The sequence below is a fragment of the Juglans regia genome, chromosome 1 (genome assembly GCF_001411555.2).
Source record: "Juglans regia cultivar Chandler chromosome 1, Walnut 2.0, whole genome shotgun sequence".
NCBI classification, from domain to species: domain Eukaryota; kingdom Viridiplantae; phylum Streptophyta; class Magnoliopsida; order Fagales; family Juglandaceae; genus Juglans; species Juglans regia.
This window is the reverse complement of record NC_049901.1, coordinates 41,687,014-41,706,670: the sequence shown is the minus strand read 5'-3', so window position 1 is coordinate 41,706,670 and position 19,657 is coordinate 41,687,014. Positions and strand designations below refer to the sequence as shown.

Here is a 19,657-nt window from a genome sequence, read left to right as displayed (position 1 = left end):
TACTACTCACTTCCCTTGGAATCTCTCATTATTTATCAGGTCCACATACACATCAACAAAATAGTACAATCGAATCCGTCACATAGTTAAAAAACTAGGAGAAATGATACTTGCAGTCGTGAGCGTGCAGTCGCCGTGCAGTCGCTTTGAAAAAAGTGAATAAATAAGGGACCCACCTGAAAAGAAATTAATTTTTTAATAGTAGACCCCACTCTTTTTCAAAGCGACTGCACGGCGTTTGCGCATTTCACGACTGTATGTAGCATTACTCAAAAACTAGTGCTATAAAGAATTCGGTCTGGACCGGACCGAATCAAATTCTAGACCCGTCGATCTCGATCCCAAAATATATGAACCGATGAAATTCAGTCTGATCCCGAGGTCTACAAATTTTGGATCGAACCGAATCGAACCCCTATATATATATTTTTTAAATATTTTTAATAATTTAATATATTATTTTTATATGGTAATTATATAAGTTAATGATATAATTATCTAATTTATTATCATTGACCATATAAAATAATATATGCTATCAATTAATAATATATTATAAATCATGTGATAATTTATGTCATTATATATAAATAGTTAATACATTATACATTTATAGAATCATACATTCTCTACTATTTACACTTAATTAAAATAATTAGATAATTTTTGTTTAAATACCTAAGTTGCAAGCAAGTATGAATAATTTTTATACAATGAAATTATTTGATATTCCATAACATTGGTTCGAGCGGCGTGTCAAGTGTGGCTCGAACGAATATTAAGATTTGTGTCTCGTTTGAGCCCATTATAGCACGAGACTCGAGCGAACTCATGGGTTGAGTTTTGCTCGAGCCCACTATCAAGCGCAACTCGAGCGAACTCACGAGTTGAACTTCGCTCAAGCGCTAGTTTGAGTGAATTGACCAATCTCCACCTCAACAATTAATAATTATCCATACTAAAGAGTAAAGTCTAAGTTAATAAATAGTAATTATCAATTTCAAAAATATAATTATAGTAAAATATTTTTTTTAATGAGTTAAATCTACATCAATAATTTACTTAATTTTAATTTAGTAATTTAAATAATTTTTTTATTAATTTATTTGAAGAAAATAATAAAATAATTAAACAAGACCGAACTGATAACTACCAGTCTAATCCGGGAAAAATGATGGACCACAAAATGTCAATCCATCATGGCCAAAAATAATTTCAGTTTCACACTCGATAGCGATGGTATCTCCAAGGGACTGCAATGTTCAACGACTTGCAAATTGGAACGTGAGACGGAGATTATTATTATAGCATCTAAGTTTGGCAAGGTTTGTAATTGTTATCTAACAGATTAAGTATGGAAAAATATGCAACCATGACAAAGGGGATATGAGTGAGAGAAGCAAATCTCTTGGACACAATAAACAAAGACTTAGGACTCGTTTGGATTCGTAAGTGATCTCAGCTCATCTCAGCTCATCTCAACTCATCTCACTACTATTCAGCAACTTTAACTCATAAATCTCACTACTATTCACAACTCATCTCATTACTATTCACAATTCATCTCAGCTCATCTCAGCTCATCTCAAATCATCTTAAGTCATCTTCGAATCCAAACGTCTCCTTAATAACATATGTAGATCAAACTACAACGTATGTATCTGATTTGGGACTGAAAGAAATAGAATCCATTCCTAACAAAGCCAACTTAAAACTCATCCATATATCAATCAAGGGGAATTCAGCACTACCATCTTCTCAAACTTCAAGCGGATGAAGTTGGCGGATACTGAAATCATAATAAGAAACTCCAACTCTGGAACAAATTTTTGCGGACATTGATTGTAGACAATCGTATTCAATTTAATGAAAGTATCAATAAAGCACAGTAATAACTATTACCTGCAATTACCCTTCATTACAGCCAGCCAGATGAAAACCTTTGCAAAGAGAACCGTCATATTTGCTCTAGATTGAAGCTCGAATCATATGAATAGAAGGAAACATATCATCTCATCTCCTGCAGTCCTATTTACTCAGCTCAGTCAATCCCCTATTTTCAACTTCTCCAGACAAAACAAGCACATGGCAACCACTACAGAGAATACTAGATCAGAGAGAACATAAAATAAGGCCCAAAACTGTAGAGAAAAAAGCACACACAAGCAAAGAGTTGAAAAAAATTTAAAAAAAAACACACAGAGATGGTAACCCGACCATAGACGGGAACCTCAGTAAAAAAAACACTCAAAATTTGCTCTCCACTTGACCTCCAAACAGATAATAAAAATGAAAGAATTAGGCAAAAAGAACCCAAGAGAAGATAAGAATAGAACATAGAGACCTTCCTCCAAACCACAGATGAACAACCTTGCAAAAAGAACTGTCACGTTTCCTCTAGACTGAAGCACAAACCATATGAAGTGAAATAAACATATAATCTCATTTCCTGCAGTACTATTTACTCAGCTCAGTAAATCCCCAATGTTCAACTTCTCCAGACAAAACAAGCACATGGAAACCACAACAGAGAATACTAGATCAGCGACAACATAAACTAAGGCCCAAAACTGAAGAGAAAAAAGCACACACAAGAAAAGAGTTGAAAGAAAGAAAGAAAAAAACATATATACTCTCCTGACTGTAGACGAAGAACCTTAAAGTCTCGTTTGAATTCAAAACTCACCTCAACTTATCTCATCTCATCATTACAATTTTCTCAAATTCCCACACAAAATATAATAAACAATTCAACTTTTTCAAATTCCAAAATAATTTTCCCAAATTTCCACACAAAATATAATAAACAATTCAACTTTTATTGTACTATTCACAAACCATTCCAACTCATCTCAACTCATCTCTGAATCCAAACCACTTAGTGAAAAAGCACTCAAATTTGCTCTTCACTTGACCTCCAAACAGATTAAAAAAAAAACAAAAGAATTAGGCTAAAAACCAAATAGAAGACAAAGAAAACATAACTGAGCCTAGTTAGAATAGAAGATAAGAGACCTTCCCCCAAACTGCAGATGAGCAGCCTGGCAAAAATATCCGTCATGCTTCCTCCAAACTGAAGCTCGAACCATATGAAGAGAAAGAAACAAATCATCTCATCTCCTGCAGTCCTATTTACTCAGCTCGGTCAATCCCCTATTTTCAACTTCTCCAGACAAAACAAGCACATGGCAACCACCACAGAGAATACTAGATCGGAGAGAACATAAAATAAGGCCCAAAACTGTAGAGAAAAAAGCACACACAAGCAAAGAGTTGAAAAAAATTAAAAAAAAAACACGCAGAGATCCTCTCCTGACCTTAGACGAAGAACCTTAGTAAAAAGGGCACTCAAGATTTGCTCTCCACTTGACCTCCAAACAGATAACAAAAACGAAAGAATTATGCAAAAAGAAACCAAGAGAAGATAAAGAAAACACAAAAAGAGCCTTGTAAGAATAGAACATAGAGACCTTCCTCCAAACCGCAGATGAACAACCGCAGACTTGAAAAAAGTATATCCCGAGAACACTGACCCAGTATAACTGGAAAGACGAAAATACCAAACAAGATATAAGCAAAGCACAATCCACCTGAGGAAAGGATGTTAACTTCGCTTTCAAACAAAATTAAAGAGAAGAGATAGTTTCCAAATAGCAAATAGGCCAAAAACATTTAAAAATCAGAAAACAAAACAACAGGAGAAGCTTCAGTGCGCCACTGCCCCCACACCTAATTCCAACCCTTAATATCAAACTTTTGGCCAACTGTTTCACACCATACACAAAGGAATGGTGTATGGTGTGAAAATATATTCTGAAATAAATAATATGCCACAGGATTCCCTTTTTTCCACTCCAACAGTCGAAAATATATTCTGAAAAAATATCCGGCCATTTTTCACGATATTGGTAGTAAGGCAACTAGCTAACAATCATTTAATTAATCAATGAAAGCAAGCAAACCTGGACGCAGCACACTTAGATGAAGAATGTACAGAGTGCATTTTCTTACAACATACCAACAAGTGGAGGGGTACATATTGTCACCGTCTTCTATGTACCGTGCTTTCATCTCCATTCACCTATGTACTGACTTCCCATGCAAACAAACTCAGAGAGAGAGATTTTTTTTTTTTTTGGGGAATTATCTTCAACTTTCCGTTGAGATATGTTACAGTAATCAAATATGTGAATTCTATAAACCAGTGTATAAAAAAACGTTTAAACTCAAGTTTAAAAGTATAAAAAGTCATAGAAAGGTGGAAAAAAATGTCTCCAAGCTGCACATCTTGGCAAAAACAATTACAGACAGCTTCCTTTTAAAAGAAAATGAGCTACAAAATTCCACCAACATTGTCCTTGTATTCTTCCAAAGACCAACTCAAGACAAACAAGTCACCTAATTAGAAATCTGTCCACCCTATCAACATATTTAGCATCCACAGCCACCCTTCCTAAACGAAGGTTCACTTGCATAACACCAAAAAACTTTTCCAACAATGCTCAATTAAACAACACCAGCTTCAGGCTTCAGAACCCCCAAACCTCCAACAGACATCGAACAAAACTTTGATCAACGTACCGAGAGAGACTAAAGTTCGTCCCTCACACTACTGTACAAGAAATCTCTTTGTAGATTATCTATATGATTGGCAACGCCAACAGGAAGTGAAGAAAGAGACATAAAATAAGTCAGTATATTGGACAATGTACTTCTAATCAACATGAATCCAGCAACAATTGGACAACTACATCAGCTTCCAGCCGCAGACCGACACTCCATCGTTTCTTAATGCCATTAAAAAAAAGTTTGACCTTGAAAGGAGATCCCAACAGAACAGAAAGAAATTTTGACAACAAAGGAGACCTAACCACTACTTTCCGACCTAACACTACTTCAAAGGATAAGAATAGACACCGTAAGGGAAGGAGTTGGTCGAGATTTGACTCGTAGAAAATCAAGATATCATCTACAAACAAAATGTGAGACATAACCACTTCTTCATTCCATTAACCCGTGAATATAACAATGACATGGAGCAAAGGAGGCAATGAATCCCATTATCTCAAGCCACAATAACTATTAGAAAATCTCAAAGAAGAACCATTCATCAAAATAGAAGAGCACGCTACTGAAATACAATGGTGCTATTCAATTCCACCATTTTGCCCCAAAATTGCATCTCCTCAGCAAGTAGCAAAAAATCCCAACTAGTGTGATCATATGCCTTCTTTAAATCTGGCTCACAAAATATTCCTGGTTCTACTAACCTTTGTCTGCTATTGGGACATTCATTAGTAATCAGTACATAGTCAAAGATATGTCAAACTCAAACAAGGCATTATGAGATGTATTGAAGTCTCAAAATGCTTTTATCGCGAGAAGAAAAGTCTCTGATTTTGTTCTCATCACTATTGAATTCGGTCAAGAGAAACCAAAGTGCTTTGTAAGTAGGATATCAAAAACGCATGCGATCATGTGAAACGGTATTTTTTGTTGAATATGCTGAAGCAATGTGGTTTTAGGGAAAATTGGTGTAATCGAGTAGTCCACTGAATATCCACAATGTTTTTTTCTATCTTACGAATGACACTTCTAAACAAATTTTTAACAGTCTCAGGTTTTCGTGATGGTGATCCATTCTCCTCATTCATGGGCTCAAGAAATACAGTCTCCTCATTTTGATCTCTCAATTGTTGATACATATGACGCTGGTTTTCTGCGAGAAAATCCCCGACCACACCCGAGATCTGCAATGTCTACCTTATGCTATAAAGCAATTTTCAGTTTAAAGTTCACTGTGGCTAAATCTGAACTGCTCTGCAGGTAAAGTGGAGAATATTGACACTCCAGAGACCATTTCTGGATGTGTGGTGATTTCATTGCCAATTACCCACTTCGGTCTCTTTCTGACAACTTTTTTCAAGGCACACTTTATGTGGGATGACATCACAGAGAAAATGAAGCATCGATTGACCAAGGGGAAAGGATTGTATTTGTCAAGGGTTGGTAGGATTACATAGATTTAAGAGCATTTTGTCAAAACCGCCTACTGATCTGCCCTTGTGCCGCTTCCTGTTGGAATGGGTAATTTACTAGATAAGTTAAAACGAAATTTCCTATGTAGTGGTGTGGGGGAGGAGTTCAATTTCATTTAGCAAGTTGGTATAAGGTGTTCGTCAAGTCTGCATGGAAGGGTTTGGGGTCCGCAGCTTAATGCAGTCTAGCATATCTCTTTGGCAAATGGTTTTGATGTTATGCAGCTGAGAAAGTGGTTTCAGAGGATGGTGGCCAATGTGAAAAAATGGTAGCTCTCAAGGTGCATGGAGTTCAAATGAAGTTAATGGATTGCAAGGAATAGGCCTTCAAAAAATACCAAAGCTTGTTTTACTAGAATTGAGATGGGTAATGAGTCAAAGACAAGAATTTGGAATGGTGGGATGCCCGGATCAAAAACTGAAGGCAGCTATCTTGGGTTATCTAACATAACCTTAATAACACTTTTTTTCTATAAGTAACTTTTAATAAGGAAACTTTGGTAACAGATAACTTTTTGATAACGAGGAACTCTAGAGACCGAGCAAAATCAACATGTAGTTTACCCGGTTAAACCGCAACCTATGCAATGCGCCTCAACACCGATGGGACACAACCCCTAAAAATTCTTTGCACCCGAGACAAGAATTTAAAACTACCATAGGACAATGTAAAAACCATAACATGCATTCTTAAACAATTAATTTAAGCTTCAATTTAAAAGATTATAAAATCACTTAAGAGATATGGATACACCATTTTACAATCAACACTCTTCAATGAATAAATGTAATTAAGAAGAAAATGACTAATAAAAAGTAGCAAAAAATTAAATTCCTCTTTGACTTTGAGTAGGAGATCCTTAACTTACAAGTATTTCGGTACAAAAATAAGTTTAAATATGTATTTAGATAATGAAAAATTCAAAAATAAATTCCATGGAGATCTGTACTCATATTTAACCTGCATTGACGACAATATTTCTACCATTTGAACTTAACCCACACTTCATCAATGCATCTATTGGGGCCAGCAACCAGAATTACAAAAAACTAATAAAGTTTTCACGTTTTACCCTCCATGATAAGTATTAGTTACACTAAAAGAAGCAGCCAATCGGATGCAATCCGAGTAAACATTAAGTATAAATCGGCAAGATTTCAAAAGGCACAAGCTAATACTCCTAATCTTAAAAAGACGGTACGAGACCCAAGAAAAGATCCCAAAATAATAAATCAAAAGTCTAGTTTGGTGGATCACTGGTTATTCAAATCTACCTGATCCCAACCCAAAAGCAAGCAATTCATGAGCTGCCTGATTTCAGCAACCCACAAGGTGCAAGGGCTTATTTTGTTTGGCAGCAAGTACACAAAGTACAGATTCTAAACTTCTAATATAAAACTTAAAAAGAGATTACAGCAACATAGAAGTGATAAAAACCCATATCTTGGGGATCTTGCGGTGCCAAAAAGAGATCATGTTTTCACTAATACATTTACAATAATATTCACATATTATTTTCTTCTACCAGTGCATTGGCTAGCATCAATGAAATCAAGGTTGTGTACTGTTGTGAGATTTTTTTAATCAACCCTTCAACATGTAGGCAAATACAACCAATGACACAAACGGTACTCTTCACCTTTCGGTAATCTTTATATAATAATTGCTAAATATATAAATGAATGCCTTTATGATTTTGAAGACAAGATATATGTTTGTGTTGGTCAATGTGATATCACGTCCCAAATCTAAAGAAATGGGATTTAAGTTCAAAAGCTATTTGACAAGTAACCATTGGAACTAGAGAAATCGTGAACTGACAAGGCTGCAATAATTTTTAATTTTTTACATTTATGAATCAAGGGAGATAATTTCTCAGAGCATCAAAGTTGGGTTCAGGTTTTTTAATGGCCTAAAACAGTTTAAACAGAGATAAAGATGGAATAATGAAGATAGGGAAAAGGGTGAGACAAGTTATCTCTTGGACAAAATAAATAGCTTAACAGTCAACCCAGTTTTTAAAAGATTCAAAGTTTAACCCAAGCCTAAAAATTACAATAGAATATATGTTTCAAACTCTGAAAGACAGATAATCCCTTCTGCAACCATATTTCAACAATTCTATCCACTTTTCAAATGTATAGTATCTGATTTTTTTGTAAAAACTTTTTCTATTCGTATGCTTTAGAACAGGACAAGTATCAGTATCAGTATCAGCAAATGGAACAATACTTTAACAAAGTAAAAAAAAAAATAGAGAAGTGCAAACTGAAGTTTAACACGATCTCCTATATTATTACAAAAATTTGAAATGAAAACACTTTGCCAAAACCAAAATCAGCTCTTGAGAAGTAGATAAGAAGTTAAAAAGGATAGATACTGACCTTCTCCATCGGGGCCAGAAATAATTTCACTTCCACACTTGATAGTAATGGTGTCTTCATCATGAGGCTAAAATGTTACACTAGTTACAATTTGAATGTTTAAAGGATATTACTTTTATAGCATATAAGTTTAGACGTTTAGACAGAGTAGAAGATGAAATTATGGCTACGGGGGATAAGAGTGAGACAAGATATGCAAATTACATCACTAGATTGATACTCCGAAAACTAAGTATATAGGATTCTTGATGCACTCTTTGATGCGTAAGTCATCAATATTATTCAAGATTTAGCATCCCATTAAATTGTTTCGAATAACAGCAAACGATGCTTCGAACAATCCTGATTTACTAATGATTCTTATAGAACCATCCGGCAAAATTAATTTAGAGTCGCATATCCTCTTTTAACCCAATCTGATTTAATTGTGCCCTTAAGGAATGCATCCCAAATTCAACCTACTGGATTACAATTCATTCGTTTCCCGACATAGGGAGCCTACATTTAATAATTTTTATCCAGAGACGGAAAAAAACCTTACGAGAGACATTTTCTATTCGTACCAGACAACATATCAACACCAAACAATAAAAATCATAGATCGGTTACGAAAATAAATCCAGCGTTGGTATAATCTTCTCGGGTCTACACTGAAACTTTTTACCCCAATAACGATCCAAGAGCCAACACAAATCCAGATTTAAACCCAATCGCAGGGAAGGATTCACGGAAAAAATGAAAGCCGGAGGAGAGGTGGGGCTTTGCGGATAGCTTGTAATCAAGAAACAAGACAACGGGACGACTGGATCGTCGGAGAGGCTGCTGAAGCTGCTGCAACTCACCCAGAATTCACAACCTTCAAATTCTGGTCGCTGGAAGCGTCTCTTCCATGATCATTACCATCCATTTATAATTTATTAGGGTGAGTTTAGATGTTGAAATGAGTTGAGTTGAGATGATAAAATATTATTAGAATATTATTTTTTAATATTATTATTATTTTGAAATTTGAAAAAGTTATATTTATTATTATATTTTATATTAGGATTTAAAAAAAATTATAATGATGAATTGAGATGAATTGAGAGTATTTTGTGATCTAAACGCAACCTTAGTTTTTAATTTTGAAAACATGTTCGTATCAGCCGGAAGCCGTCACACACTCAACGCAATAAATGAAAAAATATATATATATACCCGTGAGATGTGTTGCGGCTTCCGGCTGATGCGCTGCAAATCTCTTTAATTTTAGATTAGCCTTTCAAGTAAAACCTCCTTAAACCATTTATTAAAAATAATAATACTCAAGATGTTTGATAATAATTCTCATTTTCTCTAATCTTATTTTATTTTTAAATATCTTTTAAATATAAATTCTTTTAAATTAATCATTATAATTTTTTCAAATCAATTTTTATAACTTTTTATAACTGTCAAATAAAAAATAATTCAATTTTTTTAAATCTCAAAATAAAAATTATATTAAAAAATTATATTTTAACAATAATTCAAATTTATAATATTATTCAACTTTTCTTTCAACTCAAACTATCTCATTATTAATCACAAATCATGTTAAGAATTGAACACTTTATTTTAGGAAAACTTAAATTACAATGTAAGGACGTCTAAAATATATAGATACAGTCCTAATCTTTTCTATGGTAACTATTAAAAAGAAAATAATTACAATTGAATGACAAATTTCCTAAGATCAAGAGATTGCTAATTTGGTAGGATTTGATTCTGTCAAAAAATCATCTTATTATTATTCATAAAATTATCATCTTATCTCATTATCTAAACATTCCGATCTAAAATATACCATTCTCCCGTCACATTTAAAAAGTTGTTTTAATAAAATTTTGGTAAAATTTATTCTATTGAGTTTTTTTAAAATTGTTTGAACTTTTTGCAAAAATTTAGACAAATGATTATATAAATTATCCTAGAGAAGTATAACTTTTGTTATAATAGAAAGACGATAGAAATGAAGTTGATAAATCCTTTAAAAAATAATCTCTTTACAAATAAAAATAGAGACAATGATTTACCTAAAAAATCTATGTCCACAGTGGTTTAGAGACTACATACATATATATATATATATATATATATTTGTTAGATTGACCATTGTTGATGCAATTTCTCAACATGGTCATAATCCAACAATACAGTTACATGACTCATAATAATGGTTCGAGCGTTGATATGGTGCTCGAATACTCATCTATAAAAAAATAATAAATAAAACATATAAAATCTAAATAAAAATAGACACAATGACTTACGTAATTAGACATAAAAATTATGTCTACGGATGGTTTGGAGATGACATATATATTTGGTGATTGTACTTCTCTCGTGGCCTCTCATAACTTAACTTAAATACAATGGAGAAAATATAGTTAAAAAATATGCTTTCCTTATGGAGAGAAAGAGTCTCCGAGTGTCTAGATTTGGAGAGATTTCATTATTTTATAGTCGTTTTATTCTTTTTTTTTTTTTAAAAAAAAATCTAGTGAGTTCTATGGAACTTATGTCGTTTTTACCTCTTTATATATCAATCAATTACTTTTTACTTGATCTCTTCCTTTTTTTTTTTTTTTATTCTTGACAAGAAAAAATATATTTACAAACCTCCTTTGTTTAAACACCTCACTCACCATTGATGTGAAAACCTTCCACATCAATTATCTTAAAAAATATTGGTGTTTTGACTTTTTTAAAATTATAACGAGTCCTACAATAAATGATGTAGTAACACATTGACTTGTATGTAGCAAACTCTTTTGATAATGGACTTTCAGTATAGTAGACCTTAGAACATTTTTAATAGCTTTTGTATTATACAAGATATGTAAATTGTTTGAAAATTTGTTTAAAAAAATGAGTTTCATCCGAATATGTAAAAGGAAATCTAAAATACAATTTGCTATACTAACCTACTACATGTAGCGGGTACTGTGTTTCATTTATTCTCTCATTTATTTTCTTTGATTTTCATTATATAAGCAAATTTTTTTTATTGTTCATCATTTAAAACACTGCTATTTTATTTTATTCTAAAAAATATCTTAGAAATATTTTTTCTTTTATTTTTTCATATTTTTTCTTTTATTTTTAATTTTTATTTGGCTTATATATATATTTTTTGTGTGTATAAGATTCAATTATATTACATTGTATATAAAAATGAGTCACTGGAGTTTTATCTCATTGCATAAAAACATTTTAGAAATTTATAACTATGCTATAGACAAATCAAAAGCAAACATGTGGTTAGCAAAATTCATCGATTTAAAAATTGATGTTGGCACAATTTGACACAATGAGACGATACAAGCCTTTGACAATATCCCTTTAATCTAATTACCACATTCTCTTTTAAATTTTTATAATAAAAAATATCTAACTTTTTTATACGTATAATTAAGTCAGTATTGGATTTTATTTATAATAGGAGTACCCATCTTGATCACAAGAAAAAAAGAAGAAAAAAACAGACCTGTGGCTGTAAATTGCCACGTAGGTCAGCTCATAAAAAATATATAAAAGTTTTAATAATTCAAGGATTATTTAAAATCTCCTCAAAACTAAATTACAAGCAAATAAAATAAAATAAGAAAATTGAGAAAACGTCTTATTAAATGATAAAAGAATAAATTACTTAAATTGACAGATTATAAAAACTTAAAATTATTCAAAGATAAAAAAAAAGAAGCAAATTATATTAAAAAAAAAACTAATTTATATCTCGAGACAACATCGTTTTTAAAAACTGGGAAAAAAAAAAATTGCCCACGCAAAGGAAGGCAAGAGGCAACTGCGTTTTTAGAAGGAATTGGACGACAGTACTTAATTATAAATTTCTAAAATTCAAGAATTAAGAAGCAAGATTTGAAAATTTATGAACCTAAAGAAAGAGAGTATTGTTGGTTTGGAGCACAAAATAAAACATAAAATTTTCATCTCATCGTTACACATTTTTTAAATCTTTATATAAAATATAATAAATAATTTAATTTTTTCAAATCTCAATTCAACTTTTTCAAATCCTAAAAAAATAAAAATATTAAAACATAATATTTTAAACTTTTAAACAAAACACAAAATTTTCATCTCATCCCCAAACCTGCCTAGAAGACTGTGTGTGCAGTCTCATTAATGAATGGATAAAAGGAAAAAAATCATCATTTTAAAAAGAATATTATTGTAATTTTAATTTTTTTTTAAACATAACTATATTGACTTCCATGAGTAATCCCTATTTGAAAATTGTATGTAAACTAACTATTTTAAATTTACAAACCATGCATATTAGTTTGTAAATTTATTTATAATTAAAATATTTTTTTATCTATTGTAAATTTATTTATAATTATATTTACAATCCTGAGTGGAGATTACGCGTGCAATCTCATTAATGAATGAGTTAAAAGAGAAAAAATCATTATTATTATAATTTTAAATTTTTTTAAAACATAACTATATAAGTTTGCATAAATAATTTCTATTTGAAAACTATATGTAAATTAACTCTTTTAAATTTACAAACCATGCACGTTAGTTTGTAAATTTATTTATAATTAAAATATTTTTTTTATCTATTGCAAGGGAGAAACAATTGACAGAATAATGATTTGTGATTTAACTTTATTATTTCCAAACAACTTGCAATCAGAATCGCTTCTGCTGCAGTACCAAAAGCGACTATTCTCAATGTGAAACTAAACATTGACTATAGTTGATTGGGATTGCTTTGACTCCATGCTAATCTCAATGTGGTGGAAGGATAAGGGATATGTATCATTCTAATCTCCTCAATAATCTCTTCAAACCGTGTTTTTAGAGAGATTAATCAAGTGGCGGACTTATTGGCAAATCAAGGGGCAACACGTGTTTTAGTTGGCAAGTCGAGAATAAACAAGTTGGATCTATCGATTCGGCTCAAATGTTGTGTATAAGATAGTCGGTCCATAATGGATTATAATCTTTACTTAACTCCTTCTTATTATTAAAGGTTTCAATATAGTTTTCTTCCGCAAAAGCGACACTTTTCATCAATAAAATTTTTGATTTTATTTATTTTCAAAAAAATTTAACAGTATTAAAATGAAGGTGATTGCAAGAAAAACACGATTTAATTATATATTTAATTTTAATATAAGTTTTACTGCTTATTATCTCTACACGTTATATTTATTTTTATTTATTTTTAATTTTTTCAGAATTTATTATTCTTAAGCTAATTGAATTTTTCTACTCATTATCTATACATCACACATTTAGTAAGAGAAAAAAATAAAAAAAGTATGGTGTGTAGGATGATGAATATAATTTTTCTTTTAAGCTGCATTTTAGATATTGAGCTGAGTTAAGATGGATCGAGTTATTTATAAATAATAATGAGTTGAGATGGTGTAGCAAGTTTTGTGGGGTCTATTTAAGATAAATTTAGATGTATTTAAATGTTAAAATAAGTTTAAATATATTTATGAGAATTTGACAAAGATTATGAGTCTTGCGTGTAAAGAGATGACGAATTGATAAAAGTTTTGAGTTTCATGTGTAAAGAAATTTTGAATTGAAATAAATTTAATGATTTAAAAGTTGAGTGTTTAAATATTAAATTTTATTTAAAATTGAATTGAATTGAATTGAATTGAACTGAACTGAGTTCAATAAAATCCAACAGCCAAACGGGGCCTTAAAGTTGAGTCCGGTAACGCTGAATTCCAGTGGGTGGCACACTGGTACGTGGAATCTAAACATCGTCAGTCGTAAAGCAGTTCAGTGCACGTGGCAGAGCTGCGCGTTTGAGCATCCCAAGATTCCCCAACAAACACTGCCAAAAAAAAAACATTGGCCGCTCGCTGCCCATAGTTCTGAGAAAACCTTGGATCACAAAAACCTTAACCACGCCTGCAACTTAACTAACCCAACCGCTCCTCTGGTTTGGTTAAACTGACATCGTAAACGGTACGCTGAAAACACACTGCAAATTTTGCTAATTGCAATTACGTCCTTATCCGTCCTATGCATTCTTGATTCTTCCAACCATACCAAACGCCAAACGGTACGCTGAAAACACACTGCAAATGTTATTAATTGCAATTACGTCCCTGTTCGTCCCCTATATTCTCCCTCCCAATTATATCAATTGAACAGTATTACATGTATTTATCAATTTTCAAATTTTAAGTTTATAATTTTTAAATTTTCAACATATCAATAATTAACACGTCAATATATATAATTACATAAATAAAAATTATTAGTAAAAATAATATTTTTCTTACTAAATTATTTTTAAAAAATAAATAAACCCTTTTAAAAAGAATAAATGATTTTAAGTTTATATATTTTCTCGTTAGATTTTGATGCTTCTATTTTGAATCTTTGACATTTATTTTTTGAAAAATAATATTAACAATCATAAAAAGTGCACAAATATCGCATACTATTTTTGTTAAAAATAAGTAAATATAAAATTTATATGAAAAAAATTATTTTTTTAATAATAAACATAATTCTTTTTCAAAAGAGTTGGTCTACTTACAATCCTCAAATGAGATTGCTCATATAAATTTATATAATTATGTTTTAAAAAATTTTAAAATTATAATAATATCATTTTAAAAATAATATTTTTCTCTTTTCATCTCATTCATTAATGAGATTGCAAATAAATTTTTTTTTAAAAAAAAAAGGTGTACAGTACTTACATAACCCATAACTATATTTAACATTATTCAAATTTATACAAAATTTATACATTTTAAATTTATATATAGCATTACTATTAAAAAATAATGAAATTTAATATGACATTGTTATATCCCAAAAAAAAAAAAAGTTGTGTCTTGTTATTGGTAAAATAATGGCATTAAATACCCACAGAATAAATAGGAAAATCGTAGGGACAGCATCGCAAAGCCGCGAAATAAATATCTTGAATCAAAATATCGCGAAAACTCGACTATCACCGCGAAACTCGACTATTTCCTGACCCTTTCCTCCTTTGAAACCCTATAAATACATAGCTCGAGTGAAGCCGTGTTTGCCAAATTAGACAGCGAAGAGCGGCTCACTAGGAAACTTAAAAATATTATTCTCTAGCTCTCTTATCTCTCTCTAGAATTTCCCTCTCTACTGCAACAAGAATGGCGGCAACTTCTAGAAGATCGTCAAGCGGACCGGTTGTCCGTTCCCTCGCACCCTCCGGAAGATTCTACGATTCTCACTCTCCTTCACGGTATTCTTCCCCATCCTTCGCTTCTTCCACTAGCTCCAGCTTCTCCTCTGGATCAACTACCTTCTTCACCCGCTCCGCTTCTCCGACACGCGTCAACATGTGCGGAACTTCTCCCTCAGCCAGGTCCGTCCGGTTCTCCCTCGACCGCTCGATCTCCCCGAGCCGGTCCATCTCCGTCTCCCCTCGTGGGAACGGGGGCGGCAGCAATCAGGTCGTGAAGCGGCAGGGTCAGAAGCGAACCTGTATGTGCTCCCCAACCACGCACCCGGGTTCATTCAGGTGCAGTTTGCACAAGGGGTCCGGTTCGCAGTCGGTGGCGCCGTACTCTCCGAACAGACTGAACGCGCGGCGCTCGGCGATGACGAACTCGCTGGTGAGGATCGGTGGAGTAGAAGGCGATTTGGTGAAACGAGCCTTGGCGGCCTTGATCCGGCCCTCTTCGCATCAGCAGAAAAGGCGCGCCGACTTCCTGCCGAGGCCGAGCCGGCTCTCCGTCATGTCTAAAGCCGAGGAGTGAATAGGGTATGTTGACCGATACTCTCTCTGTCTGTCAATTCTCCGACGATAAAGGTGGCGTCGGAGTCCTGGGCTCTTCAGATTCTTTAAGAGTCACATCACGTCGAAACGGCTTGTGATCTGAGCTGCTCGGAGAAGTGAGCGATTGGGAAGAACGGACTTGGATTTATTTTTTGTGTAATCCGATGACCGATATTCGATACAGGGACTGGCATATATATACATCTCTGTATAGATATAATATAAATTATATATATCCGAGGCAGTCATTGAAGCCTTGAAGGCGATTCGATCATTTTTTACAAAACTTCTCCTAAAATGGAAATTAAAATGAACTTAAAAAATCCAGAGGTTAATTCGAGAATCTACTAGGAATTATTGGACGTGGATTGAGTTTGTCATCATCCAAAGATCAGAGCATTGTGTCTTCGTTCTCTTCGCCAGGCTTATTCGTTTGATCTTTTCTTTTGGTAGGATTGCGTTGCGTTGGGTTTGCTCTCCGATATGGTTGCCGTTTGCTCTGTGTATTCTCTGCATCCGTGTCGCCGAGGACTTTAGCTACGTCCGTCCGTTCGTTCACCAGCCGTATTATTTGTGTAAACAGGTTTTGGTTCCTTTCTTCTCCTCCTCGTATTTTTTATTTTTAAAACATAGTTTTGATTTTCGTCCGTTTATTTATTTTTCTCTATAATTTTTGCAGGATTTATTTTGAGGTGGGTCTGGTATACACAAATTGGGAAACGGACCACCGAGTATGGTGGCTCCGGGGTCCATGAGTTAGACAGTGGGCATTAGGTCCAGCTCATGGACCATTGATGCTCTCGTGGGATTGGATCGCTCAAGTACTCCGATTTACAGAGAGTGGCTGGAGTTCTCGCTGTCTAACTTCTCCTGTTTAGCTCTCTATCGGAATGGGTGCTACCATAAAAACTAGAACGCTCTACTCCATCTCTAGTTTCCCTCCAACCCTTTTTACTTAAAAAAGAAGAAAAAAATTGGGAAACAGTTAATTGGACATTTCAATTCAGAGAATCAGAAGGAAAGTGAGAAGATGGACAGCTGGAATTGGAACACGGACTAATTAATGAGATGATCTATCAGGAAGATTCAACTTTTTGAACCCAACAAAAACAATAATCTAAAAATTTAAAATTTAATAATAGTTTAAATAAATTAAGCAAATATTAATAGTAAATTAATTAAAGATAATCTTCCCCACGCACGATCGATGATGTTGTTGGTGGTGATGGAAAGATTGGTCACACTTATAATGTTGATATGTTTAGTCAACTAATTTACTTTGACGAATAAATATAGGATTTAAATTTTCCGAGGATTATTATAAAAAAATGTTTTATTTTATTTAATTTTTGAGAACTTAACAAGCTATATATATAGTCAATGATATTAAAAGAAAATTAATTAGCATCATGATCACAATGCCATTAATTAAAGATCATGCGTTGAGTCTTTATAAGGACATGAAAACAACAAGGATTTTGTTGAATTTGTTTGTTCCAGCATGCATGCTTTAATTGGATTTCATTTTGACTACTAAGACAATGTCATTTAATTGGGAAAATGATATTTTCATGGGTTTTTGTCTGAATTTGAATGGATAAAATGAAAGCTATATAGCTGTGGATGGATCATGGATGGATGGAATCAGCGTTGTAGTTTGAGATATTGGGGGCAAGTGGTATACAATGATATTGGGTATTTCTGGCACCAACAACAACAACATTAGCAAAGACAAAAGGCTATATATTGTGGGATATTCCTCCCTTATCCAACCAAAAGGAAGGAGGCCCCATGCCAATGCCCCATCATATTTATTTGCAGCGTGGAAGCCAACTTCAGGAAGATAAGGCTATGAAAGTGAAAGCTGTGGGTGGAGAGAAAGCAGCGTCTTTCAAAGTTAGGCTTTCTGAAGACCCACTAGCCACTAAATTCGACCAATATATATTCATATACACATATGGTAGAGAGAGAGAGAAAGAGAAAGAGAAAGAGAGAGAGAGAGATTTTCTTTTATAAGTTAGCTTTAATGAAGTGTATAAATTTGAAAATAAAATACAACTGTTACTACAAGAAAAATAGATTTTTGTGATCATTTAATTACGGCGAAAATATTATTTGTGACTAAAATATATTCATTTTAATTGTAAATAATCATTTCGCTAAAAGTAACTGGTCATAAATAAGTAATTTTCTTGTAGTATGTAAAAGAGAGAATACCATGATTAACTATATATAGTAGGAAACTAATTAGTGTTAATTAATATAATATAACTATTTGTATTTTGTTGTCATGTTATTTAGGTTGTGTTTGAATGTTGAAGTGAGTTGAGATGAGATGATAAAATATTGTTAGAATATTATTTTTTAATATTATTATTATTTTAAGATTTGAAAAAGTTGAATTGTTTATTATATTTTATATTGAAATTTGAAAAAGTTGTAATGATGAGTTGATATGAGTTGAGATGAGTTTGGTAACCAAACTCACCCTTATAGTAATTATAAATATAATTTTAGGGTATACAAATCTTATGTACGATGCACTCTTTTTTAAAAATAAATAAAGCTCACCAATATTAAAAACGAAAAATCTTAGGTCGGTCGGGTGTAAAATTAGTCTTCATACCGGCCAATCATCAAGTGCCACGTAGGCATCCCAAAAGTAAGTGAATTAGATCAACCTGCATGCACCCAATCTACCTCTCCTTCTCCCATCTACACTCAATTGGCTAGTGATTTTGTTTTTATATCATCGTATAAAAACAAAATCACTCTTAAATTTTTCGGAGTTTATTACCTCATCATAAAAACATAAAATTAAAATGTTAAAAATTAAAAATCCAATAAAAATAAAGGGAAGGGGAATGATTGATAGATGTTAGACAGGTCTCATGCATCCTCTTTTTTTTTTTTCATTTTACAAGCATGATAAGTTAATAAAACTGGTGATTTTATACCCGTAATGAAATATATCATTAAATATCACGTGAAGAAATAAGAATCTAAGATCATTAAAGCTTAGTTTGTTTTTACAAATGAGATGGAATGAGATAAGTTGATATTAAAGTTAAAAGTTGAATAAAATATTATTAGAATATATTTTTTTAATATTAATTTTGTTTTGAAATTTGAAAAAGTTGAACTCTTTATTTTATTTTGTATAAAAATTTTAAAAAATTATAATGATTAGATAAGATAAATTAAGAATAATTGTGAAAATAAATCAAGCCTAAATTGAATTTTAGGGAATCTCAATTCTATTATTGTAGGATTAAATAATTATGACTCAAGATAATGCAATCGATCCAATAGTACTTTAATTATGGGATCGTGATTGTCATAAGTTCTGTACAATTTATAAAAGAGTAATCTCAATACAATTTTCAAATAAATAAATTTCACATTTATTTTTTATAAAAAAGTAAGTTCACTGAAAAAG

At 32.3% G+C, this 19,657-nt stretch overlaps 1 protein-coding gene and 1 long non-coding RNA gene across 2 annotated transcripts; one reads left to right on the top strand and one right to left on the bottom strand.

The window, feature by feature from the left end:
- Positions 1-1,550: 1,550 nt before the first annotated feature.
- On the bottom strand, positions 1,551-4,135 carry LOC108991003. Its single transcript, XR_001996089.2, has 3 exons — positions 3,318-4,135; positions 3,016-3,207; positions 1,551-2,107 (listed from the first exon to the last, which is right to left on the bottom strand). It is a non-coding gene; the product is annotated as an uncharacterized LOC108991003 (long non-coding RNA).
- An 11,356-nt stretch (positions 4,136-15,491) lies between these two features.
- Positions 15,492-16,496, top strand: LOC108991002. Its single transcript, XM_018965144.2, has one exon. It carries the CDS (start codon positions 15,590-15,592, stop codon positions 16,196-16,198), a length of 609 nt encoding a protein of 202 aa, XP_018820689.1. The 5' UTR covers positions 15,492-15,589; the 3' UTR covers positions 16,199-16,496.
- Positions 16,497-19,657: the final 3,161 nt, after the last annotated feature.